This window comes from Urocampus carinirostris, chromosome 14 (genome assembly GCF_059441175.1).
Source record: "Urocampus carinirostris isolate Australia breed hairy pipefish chromosome 14, RoL_Ucar_1.0, whole genome shotgun sequence".
Lineage (NCBI taxonomy): Eukaryota > Metazoa > Chordata > Actinopteri > Syngnathiformes > Syngnathidae > Urocampus > Urocampus carinirostris.
Genome location: NC_142362.1, coordinates 6,768,439 through 6,785,938, shown reverse-complemented (window position 1 = coordinate 6,785,938; position 17,500 = coordinate 6,768,439). Strand labels below are relative to the sequence as shown.

General features: G+C 36.5%; 2 protein-coding genes across 2 annotated transcripts in view; both read right to left on the bottom strand.

Annotated features, from left to right (window-relative positions):
• cfap65 (cilia and flagella associated protein 65) overlaps positions 1–3,699 on the bottom strand; it is a 59,064-nt gene extending 55,365 nt beyond the window's left edge. Inside the window, exons 1-3 of the mRNA XM_088353496.1 lie at positions 3,599–3,699; positions 1,336–1,418; positions 1,082–1,254 (exon numbers count right to left, since the gene is read on the bottom strand). Of these exons, the coding sequence (XP_088209622.1) occupies positions 1,082–1,254; positions 1,336–1,416 (254 nt within the window). The 5' untranslated portion in view covers positions 1,417–1,418; positions 3,599–3,699. The remainder of the gene's footprint in view (positions 1–1,081; positions 1,255–1,335; positions 1,419–3,598) is intronic.
• A 600-nt stretch (positions 3,700–4,299) lies between these two features.
• On the bottom strand, positions 4,300–8,477 carry LOC148352547 (motor neuron and pancreas homeobox protein 1-like). The gene is made up of 3 exons (XM_088352978.1): positions 8,114–8,477; positions 5,597–5,760; positions 4,300–5,479 (listed from the first exon to the last, which is right to left on the bottom strand). Exons 1-3 carry the CDS (start codon positions 8,445–8,447, stop codon positions 5,294–5,296), a joined length of 684 nt encoding a protein of 227 aa, XP_088209104.1. The 5' UTR covers positions 8,448–8,477; the 3' UTR covers positions 4,300–5,293.
• Between the last annotated feature and the right edge of the window lie 9,023 nt (positions 8,478–17,500).

The following is a 17,500-nucleotide window of genomic DNA, read 5'->3' as shown; positions in this document are numbered from 1 at the left end:
GAGCCGTTTGAGAGCTGGCTCGCTTTAATGAGTCTAGCCGAAAAGGCCGGTTCTCTAAAAGGAGACGGACTTCCTTTCACTACACAACTACCACGGAATGATGCATGATGGGAAATCCCCAGGTGGCAGACGCATGCGCACAGTAGCATTAAACCGCTCGCTTCGTTTGCAACGAAAAAAACGATACCGAGATAGAGGCTACCGCGGCGAACTCGTTTGACTTGATTGATTTGCCGTTTCGTCATAGTCGGTGTATACCGGATGGTACCCATAATTGACAAATTTGCGTTTTTCCGTACAGATGTTCTTGTACGTCGTACACGTCTTAAAATGCATAATAAACGTACTTTGTACGGCAAAAACGTACGGATTGACAGGTATGAAAATGTCAGTCAAAATGTGCCTCAACATTGTTAAGTGCCGGTAAGTGCTGGAGGGAGACACAATTTCAGTGGTTTATTTACAGGGTTGGGTAGGGTTACTTTAACTGGATTACTTTCAATGACTTTTGGATGACTCCAATACAAAATATGCTAATAAAAGACAAAAGAAACTAAATATGAATAAAACGACTAAATTTTGTGCAGGATTGGGGAGTAACGGAACACACGGAACGGCAAAAATGATGTTGGCAAGCTGTTTGGATTTATTTTCATTTTGTTTCTGTCGCATTTTATGTTAGTTTTGCCGGAGATCAAAGAGATCAAAGCCAGGGGAGAAAGCTTACCACGTGTTGTGAGTCATAATTTTATTCATATTTAGTTTATTTTGTCTTTTATTAGCATATTTGTTATTGGAGTAATCCAAAAGTAATTGAAAGTAATCCAGTTAAAGTAACCCTACCCAACCCTGTTTATTTATATTGTTATGGGACACAGGCTATGGCATAATTATTATTTCATAGATTTTATGAAATCATCAATTCTCACACAGTGAAATAAAATATGCTAAAGAATAAGCTGCTGTCTGGCGACCGGGTTTGGCAGTTTTGTTGAATTTTGTCTTAAATGATATGGTGTGGCTCTCTCCTTAAAAAAGAGCTTGAATGGCTCTTTGGGTCCAAAAGGTTCCCGACACCTGCCTTAAGTGAAGTTTTTGCAGCTTGAGACTGATGTTTTTAAGCGTTAACGATTTGGTGAATTCCCGTCCCTCGTCCCAATCCTCCCATAGCAGCTCGGCTTTGGTTTCCAGTCCCAGGAAGCAGCTTAGTTCCACATGGGGGCGCCGCGGGTGCCTGTGATGAGTCCCCGAGTACTGAAAGAGGAAAAATCTCAGAATTGTAATGAAGCAAAAAACTCAGTCGACTGAAAAAGTGTAAATTGCAAAGATGCTCACTTTGGTATTGTTCACAATGAGAGAAGATTTCCATAGTGCTTCGGACCCGATTAAATTTGGACCCTCAGAATCGGTTAACATGACTGGAGGCAAAGAAATAGAGACAACATACAGCTTCAATGGGTCGGAGCACGGATGACAACACAGAAACCTTACAGAGAGTCATCAACACAGACCAGAAAATCATCGGCCGCTTTTTGCCTCGTCTGGAGAACCTTATCAAGGACTGCTCTCACCTACTGCACTCTGGCAGACGCTACAAGATCTTTAAAGGGACAATATGTAAAATTTGACCGCAAGATATCACTGTATTGTGTAGTACAACCAAAAATGAGTGCTAAAAAACACAAGGAAGAATAAAAACTACCAACAAAATGACCAAAGAGTAAAATTTTTCTCATTTGCCCAAAATTTCAAAAGATTTTTTGCAATTATACCAGCCTCTCTAGGCGAAGCTCATGTTATGTAAAATAAATGCAAATTCCCTAAGTATTCAGTATTTAGAAAAATGTTTGTTTATATGATAGGTCATGTATTTTTGCTCATTTTTTAAAAATCAACATTTTTTTTTAATGAATGTTTTTTTTACCAGTAGGAATTTCTAAATAATACACACTGTGCCTTTAAAACACATACAAAACAGGCAGTGACAATTTCTTAACCAGAGCATTCACCACTTATATTTTATTTCTTATATATGGCAAAATGTTGCTGCTAAATATCACTGCATTATTTTCTGATGCACTTACAACATAAGCCTATTTACAAGCACAACCTTGTAAATATTTGCCCATTTATCCAAATAGTTCTATTATACCTAGCCACTCCTTTGCACATCTGAGGCGTGTTCAGGAGAGTGATCAGACATGTAGTCTCTTGATAATCGCTTGCCGCGCACTGCTGAACGTTTTGTAATCGCTCACTGTGATTGTCTTACTGATCCAAAATGGCCGACGACAGTACAATGGATTTCGTTCTACAGCTTGCTTTGAGCGAGTTGGCTGATATGAGCGACAGTTCGCATATTGACACAGTTAAGGTTATCCTAAACGCAGTGGAAGGGTCATACCTGTCTTGCATTGTTCACAAACATTACCAGGCAATGTAAGACGATATATTACATCGCCAACAGCACTCGTCAGGGTGAGATCCTCCATCTTCTGCACTGTCGACGCCATGTTGGAAATCAAAGTAAGCGGTCTTTCTCCCGTGATTACTCGGGCACGCGAGCGCTCAATAATCACTGGCCGTTCAGAAGCTAGCGATAGCTCGCGATAGCAATCACTCACTCTCCTGAACACGCCTCTGTTCTCCTCTGCGTACTCCAGTGTTATTGTTATTGTATAGTGACTTGTTTACCTGACAGCCCATTTTGCACATCTGTTCAGCTGCTCCTCTTGCACTCTTTGCACTACTGTATAATACTATACATAGCTATAATTATTTAGTATATTATTAGTACTTCAATACTCCAACTCAATACAACATTTTATTTATATCTGTACATTCAAGGAAACTGTGCAGGTCAGATAAATCAACATTTCGTTCTGTATACACGGGTACAAGAATGACAATAAAGTATATCTGAATATGAATCTGAAATATTCTTATTTAAGTGTTAGATTCCATGTTTATCATTACAAATATTACAGATTTTATATTATTTTGGTATTACTGGTTTTACGCCTTACAGCCTACAAGTATACTTTGTTATTTATTATTGGAATATTTTGAGTTTCGATATTTGAGTTTTTGCCATAATCAGCCATATCAAAACATTAGAAAACTTACAATATTTCAGTTGATTAGAAATATATCCAGAAGATATAGTTTTTGTTTCTCTTTTTTTTTTTAATTTCATAACAAAAAAATAGAAACTGTATCACAATATTCTGATTTTCTGTGACAGTGATTTTGTGAATAAATAAATGACGATAACATTTCGAAATAATAAATAAATAAATAAATAGTGAAATTTGAAGTAGTAACAGTTTAAATGTTCAAACTAATTTATCCAAAGGATGTGTATGTATGTATGTATGTATGTAGTAGGGTATGAGGTGGCATGCTTTTATTTGTAAAGATTGAAATGAGTAAAGGATAAAGCGATTTTATTTTCGAAAAAAATAAAAAATACGGAGCTAAGGGATACTAGCTAGTTAGCAAGTACGCTAATTAATAGTGGACAGTTGTGAATATTAGCGTTCTGTTAGCTCTGATATTAGAATCATTAAAATGATAAATAGAGTAAATAAACTCTTACCTGGTTAAAGAGTGGAAAGTTTAAAAACGGCAGATAAAAGAGTGTAAAGAAATTTGTAGTCTAAAGAATGTGCTTTAACACCTGTTACACGTTGTCATGGTAACTACGGAAGTTCATTGAGGACAAAAATACACGACAGTTTAATACAATTTCTAAATTACACAAAAGCCACATTAAATAGGTTTTATTTTGGTTTTCATCTTCAGGAAAATTATTATAAATTGCACAAAAAAAAGAATAAATATCCAGCAATTGTGAAAAGGAATTTGTAGTACAGAGAAGGAGCTTTACAACCTGTTGCATTTTATGATGGAACTACGGAAAACCATCAAAGACAAAATACACGTTAAAAAAATACGTTAAATAATATAGTACCGTATAACCAAAAATAACTAATTAATTAATTAATTAACTAATTAATTAATATTTTTGCAGCTCAAAAATTAAACTTGAATGGATCTTATTTTTTTGACATCTTTATTAACATGATATTGAACTTACAAAAATACAAATAATGCACAAAGGAAAAATCAAAATAAATATATTAAATTGTAGGGATTCTTAAATTACTTTGTCATAATCACATTCATCGAAAAAGCTTTTAAACTTCAGACCAAATAAAAGTTTTTCGCACTTTTACATTTCGTATTAAAAAAAATAGTGCACAAGTCCATCAAAAAAGGCTTCCTAAAATAATTCATACAATAAGATCGACAAAAACACACCAATGATAACCAAAAACATTGAGACGAAATTCGTCTCTTCTTATTATAATATATTTTCAAACACTTTGTTCTAGTGGAATTAAAACAAAGAAAAATTAGTACAACATACTGTAAAATCAAAAAAATAAATAATTAAAATGAGCAAAAATATTTTCCAACCGAACAATATATGTAATTGTTATAGTGTGGCCATATTATATGCTATTATTTTAAAATATATTACAACATTATCATACATTCAAATGCCATTGCAATCCATAAAAATCAAAAATCCGTTCAAAGTACTGTAGAGCCCTGAGCTACCGTACCTCATGACTTTTTCACTTCATAGTGAGGAATAAAATGCATTTTTCCCATTACACTCAACACATCAACAACAAATTATTAATATTATGTCATGTTTTTAATCTCTTACTGTGTGTTTGGTAGGTGTAAGCTAAGGTGTGCATCCCTTGCAATATGTTATTTTGCCCCACTATACAACATCAACAACAAACTATGTTGGATCCTTGGAGTCAATTGTATATCGTTGTGGTTGAACAAAAAAATTCCATGACTAGCATTGTTATGTTTAAAAAGGATAGTGGGATGTTTGGATGCGTTCTAAAGGATGGGCAGGGCACCTGGATGATGTGGCAGGGGTAAACCAGTGAAAGCTGTCGGGCCCTGCTGTTGAACAGAAGAGTGTTGTGTCACCCTGACCCGAGTGACATGGCCGCTTTCTTGTGTCCTGTTTCATCTGGAGGGACGAAAGCACGAGCGACTTAGGTGCCGAGGTGCCTAACTTGTTTGGGTGGGCATTCGGGTTGGCCATGGTCCAAAAATGTTTGTGTGTGTTTTTGCTATTTTTTCCCTTTTTTATTTTCTTTTTTTGTGTATGTGTTTGTCTTGCTGTCGGTCACCCCCCTCGAGGGATATGACCAGGGTAGATAGATAGATAGCATTGTCCTCTCCAGATCAAAATGGTTCTTCAGCTTAAGCTCTGTAGTTTCCCAGGACTCCTACAAGTAAAACGCAAGGAACTTGGCTCCTCTTCTTCCACTTCCAGATCATCTTCATCCTCCAAGCTGGAGCTCATCGGGGACGCCGCTGGTTCCTCTTTGCTTTTGCGGCATCGTTTCCATTTCATCCGTCTGTTCTGGAACCAGATTTTTACCTGCCGTGGAGGAACGTAGAAGATCAGTGAATGTTGCATAGCAAGAACTTTGTTAGCAAATGAAGCTACACATTTTGTCTTGCTGTTTCAGATTAATTAATTTTAAATAAAACATACTTGAGTCTCGGTCAGCATCAGCGAGGTGGCCACCTCAAATCGTTTTGGTCGTGAAAGGTACTTGTTGAGCTTGAATTGATTTTCGAGTTCCAAAAGCTGCTGGCTGGTGAAGGCCGTCCTGGGCTTACGGCATTTTCCCAACAAACTTGCTTGGCTTGCTGATGCTGAAGGACAAAGACCAATGATATTTTTCTTCAAATGTGCGTTTTTCTCAAACAGTTAGTGTCATGATTACTTAGTGTCATGATTACTGATGTGACTCAGCTGTGCCCGCTCATTTGGCGCCAACCGCCACGGGTTCTGATTGGCTCCATGTCACTATTTGAATCCGATCCTGTCGATTCCCTGTTGTCAGTCCGTCTACGAACCTCAGTCTATAGTAGGCAAGCCTTTTTCGACCCTGACTTCCACCTGTCCCGTTTTTGCTCCTGTCTGTCTCCGGCTTTGACCTGTTTTGATCCTGACCACGTCTGCTCTCCCGTCCGGACTTACGACCCGTTTTTGATTCCGACCACGTCCGCCCCCCCGTCCCGGCTTACGATCCTTTTCTGACCCCGACCACGTTTTTGCTCTCCTGTCCACCTGTTTTTCCGTCCTTGACACCGCCATCGCTCGCTACATAAGATCCACTTCCGTGTTCGGATCACAATCGGGTCGGTAACCGGGACTGGGAGAGCAAAGCATGGTGGGGGTCGGAAACGGGTCGTAAGCCAGGACTGGAGAGTAGACGTAGTCGGGATCAAAACAGGTCGTAGCCGGAGACAAACCGGAGCAAAAACGGTACAGGCGGGAGTCAGGGTCAAAAATGGCTTGCCTTGTAAAAACAGAGGTTCCCAGACGGACTGACAACAGGGAATTGACAGGACTGGGTTTAAATAGGGACAGGGAGCCAATCAGAACCTGCCGCGGTTGGCGCCAAATGAGCGGGCAAAGGTGATTCACATCAGTGATCCTGACAGACTTTGCCAATGAAATGATCTATACATACTTTGTGTGTCAGTAATGATAATGACCAGATATTATTATGAGCACTATAATATATAGATATTGCAGAAAGTGCATATGAAAATTGGTGTGTTTATAATGTGAAAAAAGCCACTTTGAAACGTTATATACAGTAAATACTCCAATACTGAAAGTCACATATGCCTTGGCTAAGAAAAATATAGCAATCATTTTTATAAAGTGGAATTATCTCAGTTGTGTACATTGATAGCAACGAAAAAGGAAAACATTCTGTAAACAAAACAAAATACATACATTATGAAGAGGTAGAGAGGAGACAAGATCAAATTGTGCTACTACTATTCTATGTGGGATTTGATCAAGCTTGGAAGCAAATGTAATCACATGAGACCGATAATGGCCGAGCTCTCCAGTGCCTTGTATGCATTTTGAAGAGGTAGAGAGGACACCAAGTTGTGATACTACTTCTATAATGAATCAAAAATATATTCTAATGAGAAACATAAATCCTTCAAACCTTTTTTACAAGTTGTGTCGAATGATTATGGCTAAGCTTGCCAGTGCCTTGCACACAATATGAAGGGGATAGAGAGGGAACACGACCAAATTGTGCTATCTATGTTTTAAAGCAAGTAAAATTACATCAATCTGAGCTATGAGACTGATTAAGGCTGAGCTCTTAAGCCTTGTGTGCTTCATGAGGAGGTAGAGAGGAAACACGACCAAGTTGGGCTAGTAGTTCTATAAAAAAAATCAAAATATGTTGAAATGAAGAACATAAATACTTTGAAGTATTGTTAGGTGATTATGGCCAAGCTCTCCAGTGCCTTGCACACAATATGAAGAGATAGAGCGGGAGCACGACTAAGTTGTGCTATTTATATCTTATAGCAAGTACAGTACTATTAAATCAATCTGAGCTATGAGATTGTTTAAGGCTGAGCTCTCCAGTGCCTTGGGTGCTTCATGAGGAGGTAGAGAGGAGACACGACCAAGTTGGGTTAGTAGTTCCATTAAAAAAAAAAAAAAAAAAATTCTACATATGTTTTAATGAAGAACATAAATCCTTTAAATCTTTCTAACAAGTATTGTTGGATGATTATGGCCAAGCTCTCCAGTGCCTTGCACACAATTTGGAGAGATAAAGAGGGAACACGACCAAATTGAAATATTTTGTAATGAAGAACAGAAATGCTTAAAATTGTTCTAAACACTTGATTTGATATTATAGCGTGGTATCAGGTGACTCATCATTGGATCTTTTTAAATTTTCTTTTTTATCATTTTTATTTGTTTTTGTTTTTCAAACTACAAATGCATTTAATCAAAATGTTTCCATGTTTCCTTTTGTAATTGATTACTTTTTTGTTTTTTTCATTGACATAATAATAATAATAATGTTTTTGGTTCGTTTGAAGGTTTATTTTGCTATTTTCAAATATATTGTTTTGTTTGATAAGAAAATATATTTTATTCAGTATTTTTTGTTTCCTTTTCAACCATTTCCCGCATTCAGACACACCATTATTTTCTATTGTAGCCACAACTTACGTGCATATTCCCGTAGTGTGGGGACCACGATCCCAGCTCTGATCCAGGACTCCAGTGGGTGCGTCCCCCCTGTTTTCAAATGCCCCATATAGGGATGCACCATTTGCGGGAATCCTGGGTAAACCAGGGCAGGTGTCTGAGCACCCCCCATTGCCAGGGGGTAAACGCACCTCGGGTGCATTGCAAAGTAGCCCCCAGGTGGCATGTGTGCAAATCCTGCCTGTGAAAAGTTGTAAACCGCAGAATCAGGCGGGGTCCTCCCTGCCTCTGAGGGGTCTGGCCTCAAAAGAGCTTCGATACGAAAGTTTTTGGACTTTTCCACGTGCAAAGTCATTCTTTAAAAAAAATCCACACTGAGGAGATGTTTCTTTGAGGGGGGCTTGCACTCAAGTGGTGCTTACCCATGTCATCAGTGGGATGAATGGGAAGAAGGCCGGAGCTTTAAAGTCTGCTGCCCTCTGATTGGCCGGTGGAAGCCTGCAGCATTTGTCAAGCAAGCTCTTCATAACAAAGCACTCAAACATCCGATTACTAAATTATGGAGGGATCATTTGAAAAGGGGAGAAAAGTTAGGGATGCACAGATAGTTATAGAACAGATAACGAGAAAATAGGACGTCACAGTTATTGTTTCCGATTGAATAAAGATCTCATAGTCACTTGAAGTATATAATGTGCTCGAGGCAATGGAGAGCTTGGCCATAATTAGTCAACACGACTTGTTACAGTTTTGAGGTCATGAGATCAAACCTCCTGTGTGGAGTTTGCATGTTATCCCCGTGCTTGTGTGGGCTTCGTCCGGGCACTCCTGTTTCCTCCCACATTCCCAAAACATGCATGTCAGGTTAATTGGCCGGTCTAAATTGTCCCAAGGTGTGAATGAGCGAGCGAATTGTCTGTCCCTGTGTGTCCTGCCACCGGCTGGCAACCAGTTCAGGGAGTCCCCTGCGCACTGCCCGAAAATACCTGGGATGGGCTCCAGCACCCCGGCGACCCTAATGAGGATAAGCGGTGCAGACAATGGATGGATGGAAGGACTTGTTTCCCTATTAGTATCTATTTTAAATTTCTTTAGGAGTAGCAGCAATTTGGTTGTGTATCCTCCATAACTTTTCATAATATGCATGAGGCACTGGAAAGCACAGCTCTAATCTGTTAACAATACTTGAAGCATTTATGTTCCATACTAAAATGTATTAGTTTTTCTATAACAGTAGTAGAAGAAACGCATTTTCCCATAATCAATTTAAAGATGATGATATATGGCCTTGAAAACGTGCCTTTCTTATCTTACGGTCGTATTTCACTTTCTCACTAATTTTGTTTACATATTATATGAGATTGTAGGCGAAGGCTATCAGTTTACGTCGAACTCTTCATTATGTTTTATGACAACAAACTTTGTTTCTCTTTTATGTACCAAACATGATGTGTCATAAAAGGCCGTAAAATCTACCAATGTTCAACAATAATGTGGTGTGAACTAAACCCCTCTCGAATGATCTTCCTCCTACCCTGATTTTTCTTTAAAATCTGCGAAATGTTTATAAAAATTGCTTAAAATATTAACTTTAAGTTTTTGCAACCATTTAACCCTAAAAAATGCAGTTCAAGTATTATTTTTTATTTTAGTTAATTTTTGGGTGACACAGATGCTCAAAAGTATTGTCTGTCTATCTGTCTGTGTGTCTGTGTGTCTGTGTGTCTGTCTGTCTATCTATCTATCTATCTATCTATCTATCTATCTATCCATCTATTTATCTAACGAAAGATCTATCTATCTATCCATCTATTTATCTAACGAAAGATCTATCTATCTATCCATCTATTTATCTAACGAAAGATCTATCTATCTATCCATCTATCTAACGAAAGATCTATCCATCTATCTAACGAAAGATCTATCCATCTATCTAACGAATGATCTATCTATCCATCTATCTATCCATCTATCTATTTTTCTATCTATCTAACGAAAGATCTATCTATCTATCTATCTATCTATCTATCTATCTACCCATGTCATATCCCTCGAGAGGGGTGACCAACAGCAAGACAAACACATACAAAAACGAAGAAAAAAGGGAAAAAGTCGCAAAACACACACATACAATTATAAAGTCTTTAATAATTTGATTGACTACACTAAAAAAAAATCATTATGCAGTTAAATGTTATGAATTTATATTTTTATTTGCTATTTTATTCAAATTCAATATGTCCCGGTAGTTAGAATGTCAGAATGTGCTTATTTGCCACCCAAAAAGACTACAATTCCATAAAATCCATATACAGGAAGTGACATCACTTGATTTCCTCGAGAGTTCACTAGACAAGGTGGTAAGCTTCAACTTTTACTTTACAGTCCCTCATTTTTAATTTTATTTTAAATGTTTTATAATTGTTTGAGGCATTCTTAAATTCATTACCTGTTATGGCTAATTGACATTAAAATGATTTAGTTATAAAAGTTTTGTTATTCTGTTGACAATTAGCTAGCTAGATGTTGATTAGCTCCACCCTGTTAGGTCTATGAACCTAATGGGTTGGAGTGGAGACCAAACGGGGGGAAATTATATATAATAATATAATAATAATTATAATAATATCAGTAGTATCACCGTAATATAATAATAGTAATAATAATAATAATAATAATAATATTAACCTCGTATAGTATAGATAAGGGGTCTTCAAAGTGGTGCCTGCAAGCTCCAGGGTGCCCCCTAAAGGGCAGTTGAGGTGCCAGCGGACACGTTCTGAAGATAGCTAATCCGTGCTGGGTCATTGTGATTTTCTTGTTTTTTGTTCTTTCATCGGTTGACTGAGACTATTTAACCCTGTTTTTAATAATTAACCTTGGATTAACATAAGTGCCAACATAGTAATAACGTGACAAGTTGATATATTAGAAATTCAAATAAATACAATCCATTTCATGGGCTTCATTAACAAAAATATTTCTAATCAAATATTGATACTTATTTTCAAGCACTTAATTGAAAGAGTAGAATGAGAATTTAATTGTGTTTTAAACAAATGTATTCATATTTTTATTCATTCATTTTGCAACTGACTTATATTCCAATTTATGTTTTTTTTTTAAAGCGAATGAGCAAAGAATGCACAGTTTTTTTAAGCTAGCTATCTGGTTACCTTGTTAGCTATTTGGCGAGCGATCTAGCTATATCAATTTAGCATGCTACCCCGCTAAAATTTTATCTTATTTTTTGCTCGTTATCAATCGAAATTTTGGCCTCCTTTCTAGCGAGCCATCTAGTTTTTTTTTTTTTTTTTAGCTTTGTATCGAGCTATTTAGTTGGCTTTTTACTGTTTTAGCTAGGTAAAACAAAAACCTTTTAAAACCTTTTAGTTCATTTCTCGTTTACCTGATAACTATCAAGCTTCGTTTTAGCTATTTAGCAAGCTATCTAGCTAGCTTTTTACATTTGTTGCACGCTATTTAGCTTACATTTTACTTTGTTACCTTGTTGTCAAGGTAAATTTCTGCCTCCTTTCTAGCTAGCTATTTAGCTTTGTTTTTAGATTTCTATCCATCCATACTCTTTTAGCTAACTCACTAGCTTCCTTGTAGTTTTTTACCTGTGTACCTTTCTAGCTAACAAGCTACCTTTTTAGCTATTAAATTAGCCATCTAGCTAAGTTGCTATTTTAGAAATTCATATGAAAGTAAGTGCCCTTTGCGCTAATTAGTAACAAAAACTAGCTGGACGCTTAAAAAAGGTTGGATACCCCTGGTATATTGTTTTTCTTTATCAACAAAATATTTTCCAAAAATAAGCTTTATCTGTAAAAAGTTTTTGGGGAAATGGCAGGGTGGAAAACATTGTTTAAGAATAAAAGCTATAATTCAATTGTATCCATCCCTGAGCTTGACCACTATGTATTTCTTAGTGTTAAACATATTAGTGTTGCAATAAAATCATAAAAACATGGGATTTTCTAAGTTTATTCATAAAATAAAAAAATAAAAAAATCATGACACCAAAATGTCGCTGCAAAAGAAAAGAAACTCACCCTGTGACTTTCGACTGCTGTTGCTTTCCGGGCCGATAAGAAGCTCGAGAAAACAAATAGGCTCCAAAAGCAAACAGCTCGACACCTGTCGGACTACCGTGCAGGCCTTATCTCCGTATCACTTTGTGACGATTTTCTGACGAGTAATTTCCGTACAATAAACTGAAGCAGGGAAAGTCGCCCTCGTCAAGTGCTTCAGATTTACGTTTTAAGCGTGATATAAACGACAAAAAAGAAAGTTACTGCGTCGGTGGAAAATGTTTCTAATATTGCGAAATAAAAGAAGTTCATTTATCTTAGGTAGCATATGTTAGCGATTTTGCTCATTTTTAACACCTGGATTACAAAAAAATATACATTTATGTAACGGGTGTAATAATAACTTTTGTTTTATTGAAATTCCTGCTGAAATATGTTGTATAGTTTCTGTACAAGTGTCCTGCAATGATAATCCAACAGTGCCACCTCTGCTGGTATGTGGTAAGGTTTGGTTTGACTTTAGACTTTACGACAGGAAGGTGTTTTTTTTTTGGCAGTCTACAACGAGCTGACAATGGTAAGACAAAAAAAGTTAATTTTAAAGATTAAAACCACAGCTGACAAATCTCTCAACATGCACAGTAATGTAATTGATGTTGTCAAGCTGTTTGGATTTATTTTCGTTTTGTTTCTGTCGCCTTTTATGTTAGTTTTGTTGGACGTTGCATGTTGTGCTAAAATGCTAATTCCCTTTATAGAGATCAAAGCCAGCAGAGAAGCTTACCACGTGTTGTGTTGGGACTCATTCATTTGCAGGTAAATTGTACCCGTTTTTATACTCATTATTGTTATTATTTCTATTTTCTCATATATATAAAAAGGATGACGATAATTAAAATTCAGACTAAAGTAAAATATGTTAAATTCATTGTAAAGTTAAAAAAAACACACTATACGATCTCTTGTTAAAAGTATCTTGTTAAAATGGATGTAAAAATGTATTGTGATGGTTGATATTCTAAAATGTATTTTATGTAAACTGAAAAAAAAGCTCTTTGACATGTTTTGGGCAGTCTACAACGAGCTGCCAACGAGATCAAAGCCAGCAGAGAAGCTTACCACGTGTTGTGTTGTGACTCGTTCATTTGCAGTAACTAATAAAAACCTCATTGTCCAGTCCAGCGTGAATGGTGGGACAGATACACCGCGGTTACATTTATGCTGCACAACCTGAAGATGGTGACATGTTTGGCTGACATCTTACTACTACGGAAGCCCAAATGACAATTTTTGCTATGGTAGCTAGTCCTGGTGATGCTTTTAGCACTTAACAGTTGCTTACCGCATTTAGGAAGGGCTTGATTCAGGCGTCTTTTTATCCACTGTATGTTTAAGTATTTAGGTACCTTTTTCATATGTGTGTTTAGTACGTTTTTGTGCGTTTTTACTCCAGTTTTCGTGCGTGCGTTTAAGTACGTTTTCATGCGGGTTTACGTATTTTTTGCGTGAGCGTTTAAGTCCGTTTTCGTACGTGCGTTTGCATCTGTTTTTGTGCGTACAGTTACATAAGTTTTCGTGTGTGAGTTTCCGTACGTTTTCGTGTGTGAGTTAATGTGCGCTTTTGTGCCTGTCTACTTACGTTTTCGTGTGTTTGTTTACGTACGTTTTTATGTGTTTTTACGTACGTGTTTGTGCGTGTTTAGGCAAGTTTTAGTGTGTGCATTTGCGCACGTTTTTGGGTGTGTTTGTATACGGTTTTGTCTGTGTTTACGTGTGTTTTCGTGTGTGTGTTCACGTACGTTTTCATGTGTGCGTTCACGTACATTTTCATGCGTGCGTTTACGCACGTTTTAGTGCGTGCGTTTGCGTACGTTTTTGGGTGTGTTTACGTACAATTTTGTGCGTGTTTAAGAACTTTTTTGTGCATGTTTATTTTGTGTGTGTTTACGTACGTTTTCATGCGTGCATTTAAGTTTGTTTTTGTGCATGTTTCCGTCCAATTTTGTGCGTGTTCAAGAACGTTTTTGTGCAAGTTTATTTTGTGTGTGTCTGCGTACGTTTTCGTGCGTGCGTTCACGTACGTTTTCGTGCATACGTTTTCGTGCATACGTTTACGTACGTTTTTGTATGTGCATTTAAGTCGTTTAAGTTTTTGTGCGTGTTTACGTACAATATTGGGTGTGTTTACGTACGTTTTCGTGTGAGCGTTTACGTCCATTTTAATGCGAGCATTTGCGTCCATTATTGTGCGTGCGTTTACATACGTTTTCGTGCGTGTGTTTACGCACGTTTTAGTGCAGGCATTTGCGCACGTTTTCAGGTGTGTTTACGTACGCTTTTGTGCATCTTTATATACAATTTTGTGTGTGTTTACGTACGTTTTTCTGTAAGCGTTTACGTCCATTTTCGTGCGTGCGTTTGTGTTTACATGTGTGTGTTTACATGTGTGTGTTTACATGTGTGTGTTTAAGTTTGTTTTTGTGCATGTTTACGTCCAATTTCGTGCGTGTTTAAAAAAGATTTTGTGCAAGTTTATTTTGTGTGAGTTTACGTACGTTCTTGTGCGTGCGTTCACGTATGTTTTCGTGCATACATTTTCGTGCATATGTTTACGTACGTTTTCGTGCATGCATTTAATTACGTTTTTGAGCGTCTTTACGTATAATATTGGGTGTGTTTACGTAAGTTTTTGTGCGAGTGTTTACGTCCATTTTCACGCGCGCATTTGCGTTTTCAGGTGTGTTCACGTACGCTTTTGTGCATCTTTATATACAATTTTGTGTGTGTTTACGTACGCTTTTGTGTAAGCGTTTACGTCCACTTTCGTGCGTGCGTTTGTGTGTGTTTACATGTTTGCATTGCCCTACGCTTTCATGCGTGCATTTAAGTTTGTTTTTGTGCATGTTTACGTCTAATTTTGTGTTTACGTACATTTTCTTGAGTGCATTTACGTGTTTTTTGTGTTTTTGTGTGTGTTTACGTATGTTTTAGTGCGTGATTCCATACGTTTTCGTGTGTTTGTTCACATCCATTTTCACGTGTTCATTTACAATCGTTTTCGTGTGTGTCTAACTACGTTTTCATGTATTTGTTTTTACATACGCTTTTGTGCGTTTTTACGTAGGTTTTGGTGCTTGTTTATGCATCTTTGTGTGCGTGTCCACGTACGTCATTGTGTCTGCTTACATACTTTTTCATGTGCTCGTTTACATACGTTTTCGTGTCTTCGCTAGGTATGTTTTTGTCTGTGTTTACATATGTTTTGTGCGTGTTTATATAAATTTTGTGTGTGTTTACGTACGTTTTTAAGGCTTCTGACCAGACACGACCCTCCAAGTCAGATCGAAAATGAATGACATTATTGGATGCAAAGAACACACCCAGTTGTTCTCCTTCTGTCCACATTCTAACATGGTCGTTTAGTCTCTATTGTCCCTTTTATTGTCCCTCTCTTAAAGGGCCGGCGTGGAATTAGAATACTTCCTGTTAGGTACCCAACCATTTGATTAATAACATTTGTCAAGGGGTGGAGCGGACATAATGAAGAGGACGAAAGAGGGCGGGGCTGAGGAAGAAAAGATCATTATTATTTTTTGGAGTAAACAATGAGATAAGATTTGAATGGGGGCCGGGGAATGTGGGGTTTCTATACGGCTAATTAGTCCTAAACGCAGATCGTGTGAATGAGGGGAGGGTCCCGACACACTTGAAGGGGGGAAAAATAGGGGGGGGTGCATGTTTGGCATCTGTTGCCTACAGACTTTACGTAACGACTCGCTAAGTACATTGCAAAAGTCTTCACTCCCCAACAGGGTTACTTTAACTTGATTACTTTCATTTACTTTTGGATTACTCCAATACCAAATATGCTAATAAAGGACAAAAGAAATTAAATATGAATACAATTACAAAATTTTGTGCAGGCTTGGGGAGTAACGGAACACATGGAACGGCAAAAATGATGTTGGCAAGCTGTTTGGATTTATTTTCATTTTGTTTCTGTCGCATTTTATGTTAGTTTTGCCGGAGATCAAAGAGATCAAAGCCAGGAGAGACAGCTTACCACGTGTTGTGAGTCATCATTTTATTTATATTTAGTTTCTTTTGTCTTTTATTAGCATATTTGGTATTGAAGTAATCCAAAAGTAATTGAAAGTAATCCAGTTAAAGTAACCCTACCCAACCCTGCTCCCCAATGAAAATGCTCATAATAATAATAATAATAATAATAATTTCCTTGTATTGTCATTCTGTGTAACAATGTACACAGAACGAAATGTCGATTGCACCTGACCCGTTGTAGCGAGCCGATGCAGCCGCAGCCAACAGAGGGCGCCGCCAACCACTTTTTAAGTCTTAGGAATGACTCGGCCGGGGCGCGAACCACCGACCTCCCAGTCTCAAAGCGGGCGCCTTACCATCTAGGCTACTGAGCTGGTATGACAGAAAAAGTAAAAATACTTCATAGAATCTAGGATTTTCTCGTACAGTAGTTCTCAAATCAGGGTATATATATATATATATATATATATATAATGTATGTATGTATGTATACAGGTATGTAAGATAAAAATATAAATAAATGATTAAATAAATAATAAAAAGCAAACATCTTATTCTAATTGGAAATAAATGGTAAAACGATAAAATGAAGAATTCTGATATTTTTCTTGTGTTGAGTACTTTTCTAATCTCATATACAGGGTATATTGTTTGTAGAAAACAAATACAAATAAAATCAGTTCATAAAAATAATGGAATAATCTTAAAAAAAGACAAATCTAATTCTGTTATTATATTTGCTTATTTAAAGTAAATATGTATTTATTTGTACATTTTACTACATAACTATGTGTAAAATACATATAATAAATTAAAAGAAAGAAACAAAAATATAAATGATAAAATTATACAAAAAAATAAAATTCTTATTCCGTTAAGTAGATCATTTTACTTGGGTTTAGTCTATATAGGCTTTCTTTTTACAATATTTATAAGTTCATGCATAATAAATACATACACTAGAAAATAAACAATTAAATACAAATGTAAAGAATTAAATAGAAAAATAAAATGTGTACCTTGCTATCAGATTTTTGTGATTGTTTAGAATATACACTAAAGTTTGGCTTATTTTAAATAGTATTAATTTTTAAAGATTAATAATATTTCAAATTAGCAAAATTATCTGGACACTGAAATGAACATTTTATCTGTAAATATAATTTTGTTACCTTAGAATATATGTATTTAATTATAAAACTAAAATACATTTGTAAAATTTTATTTCAACATTTCTAATTATGACCTAATTATCATAATCTTATTTATTTTTTAAATTTAGCCTGCAAAAATATTCTTTTTAAAATTG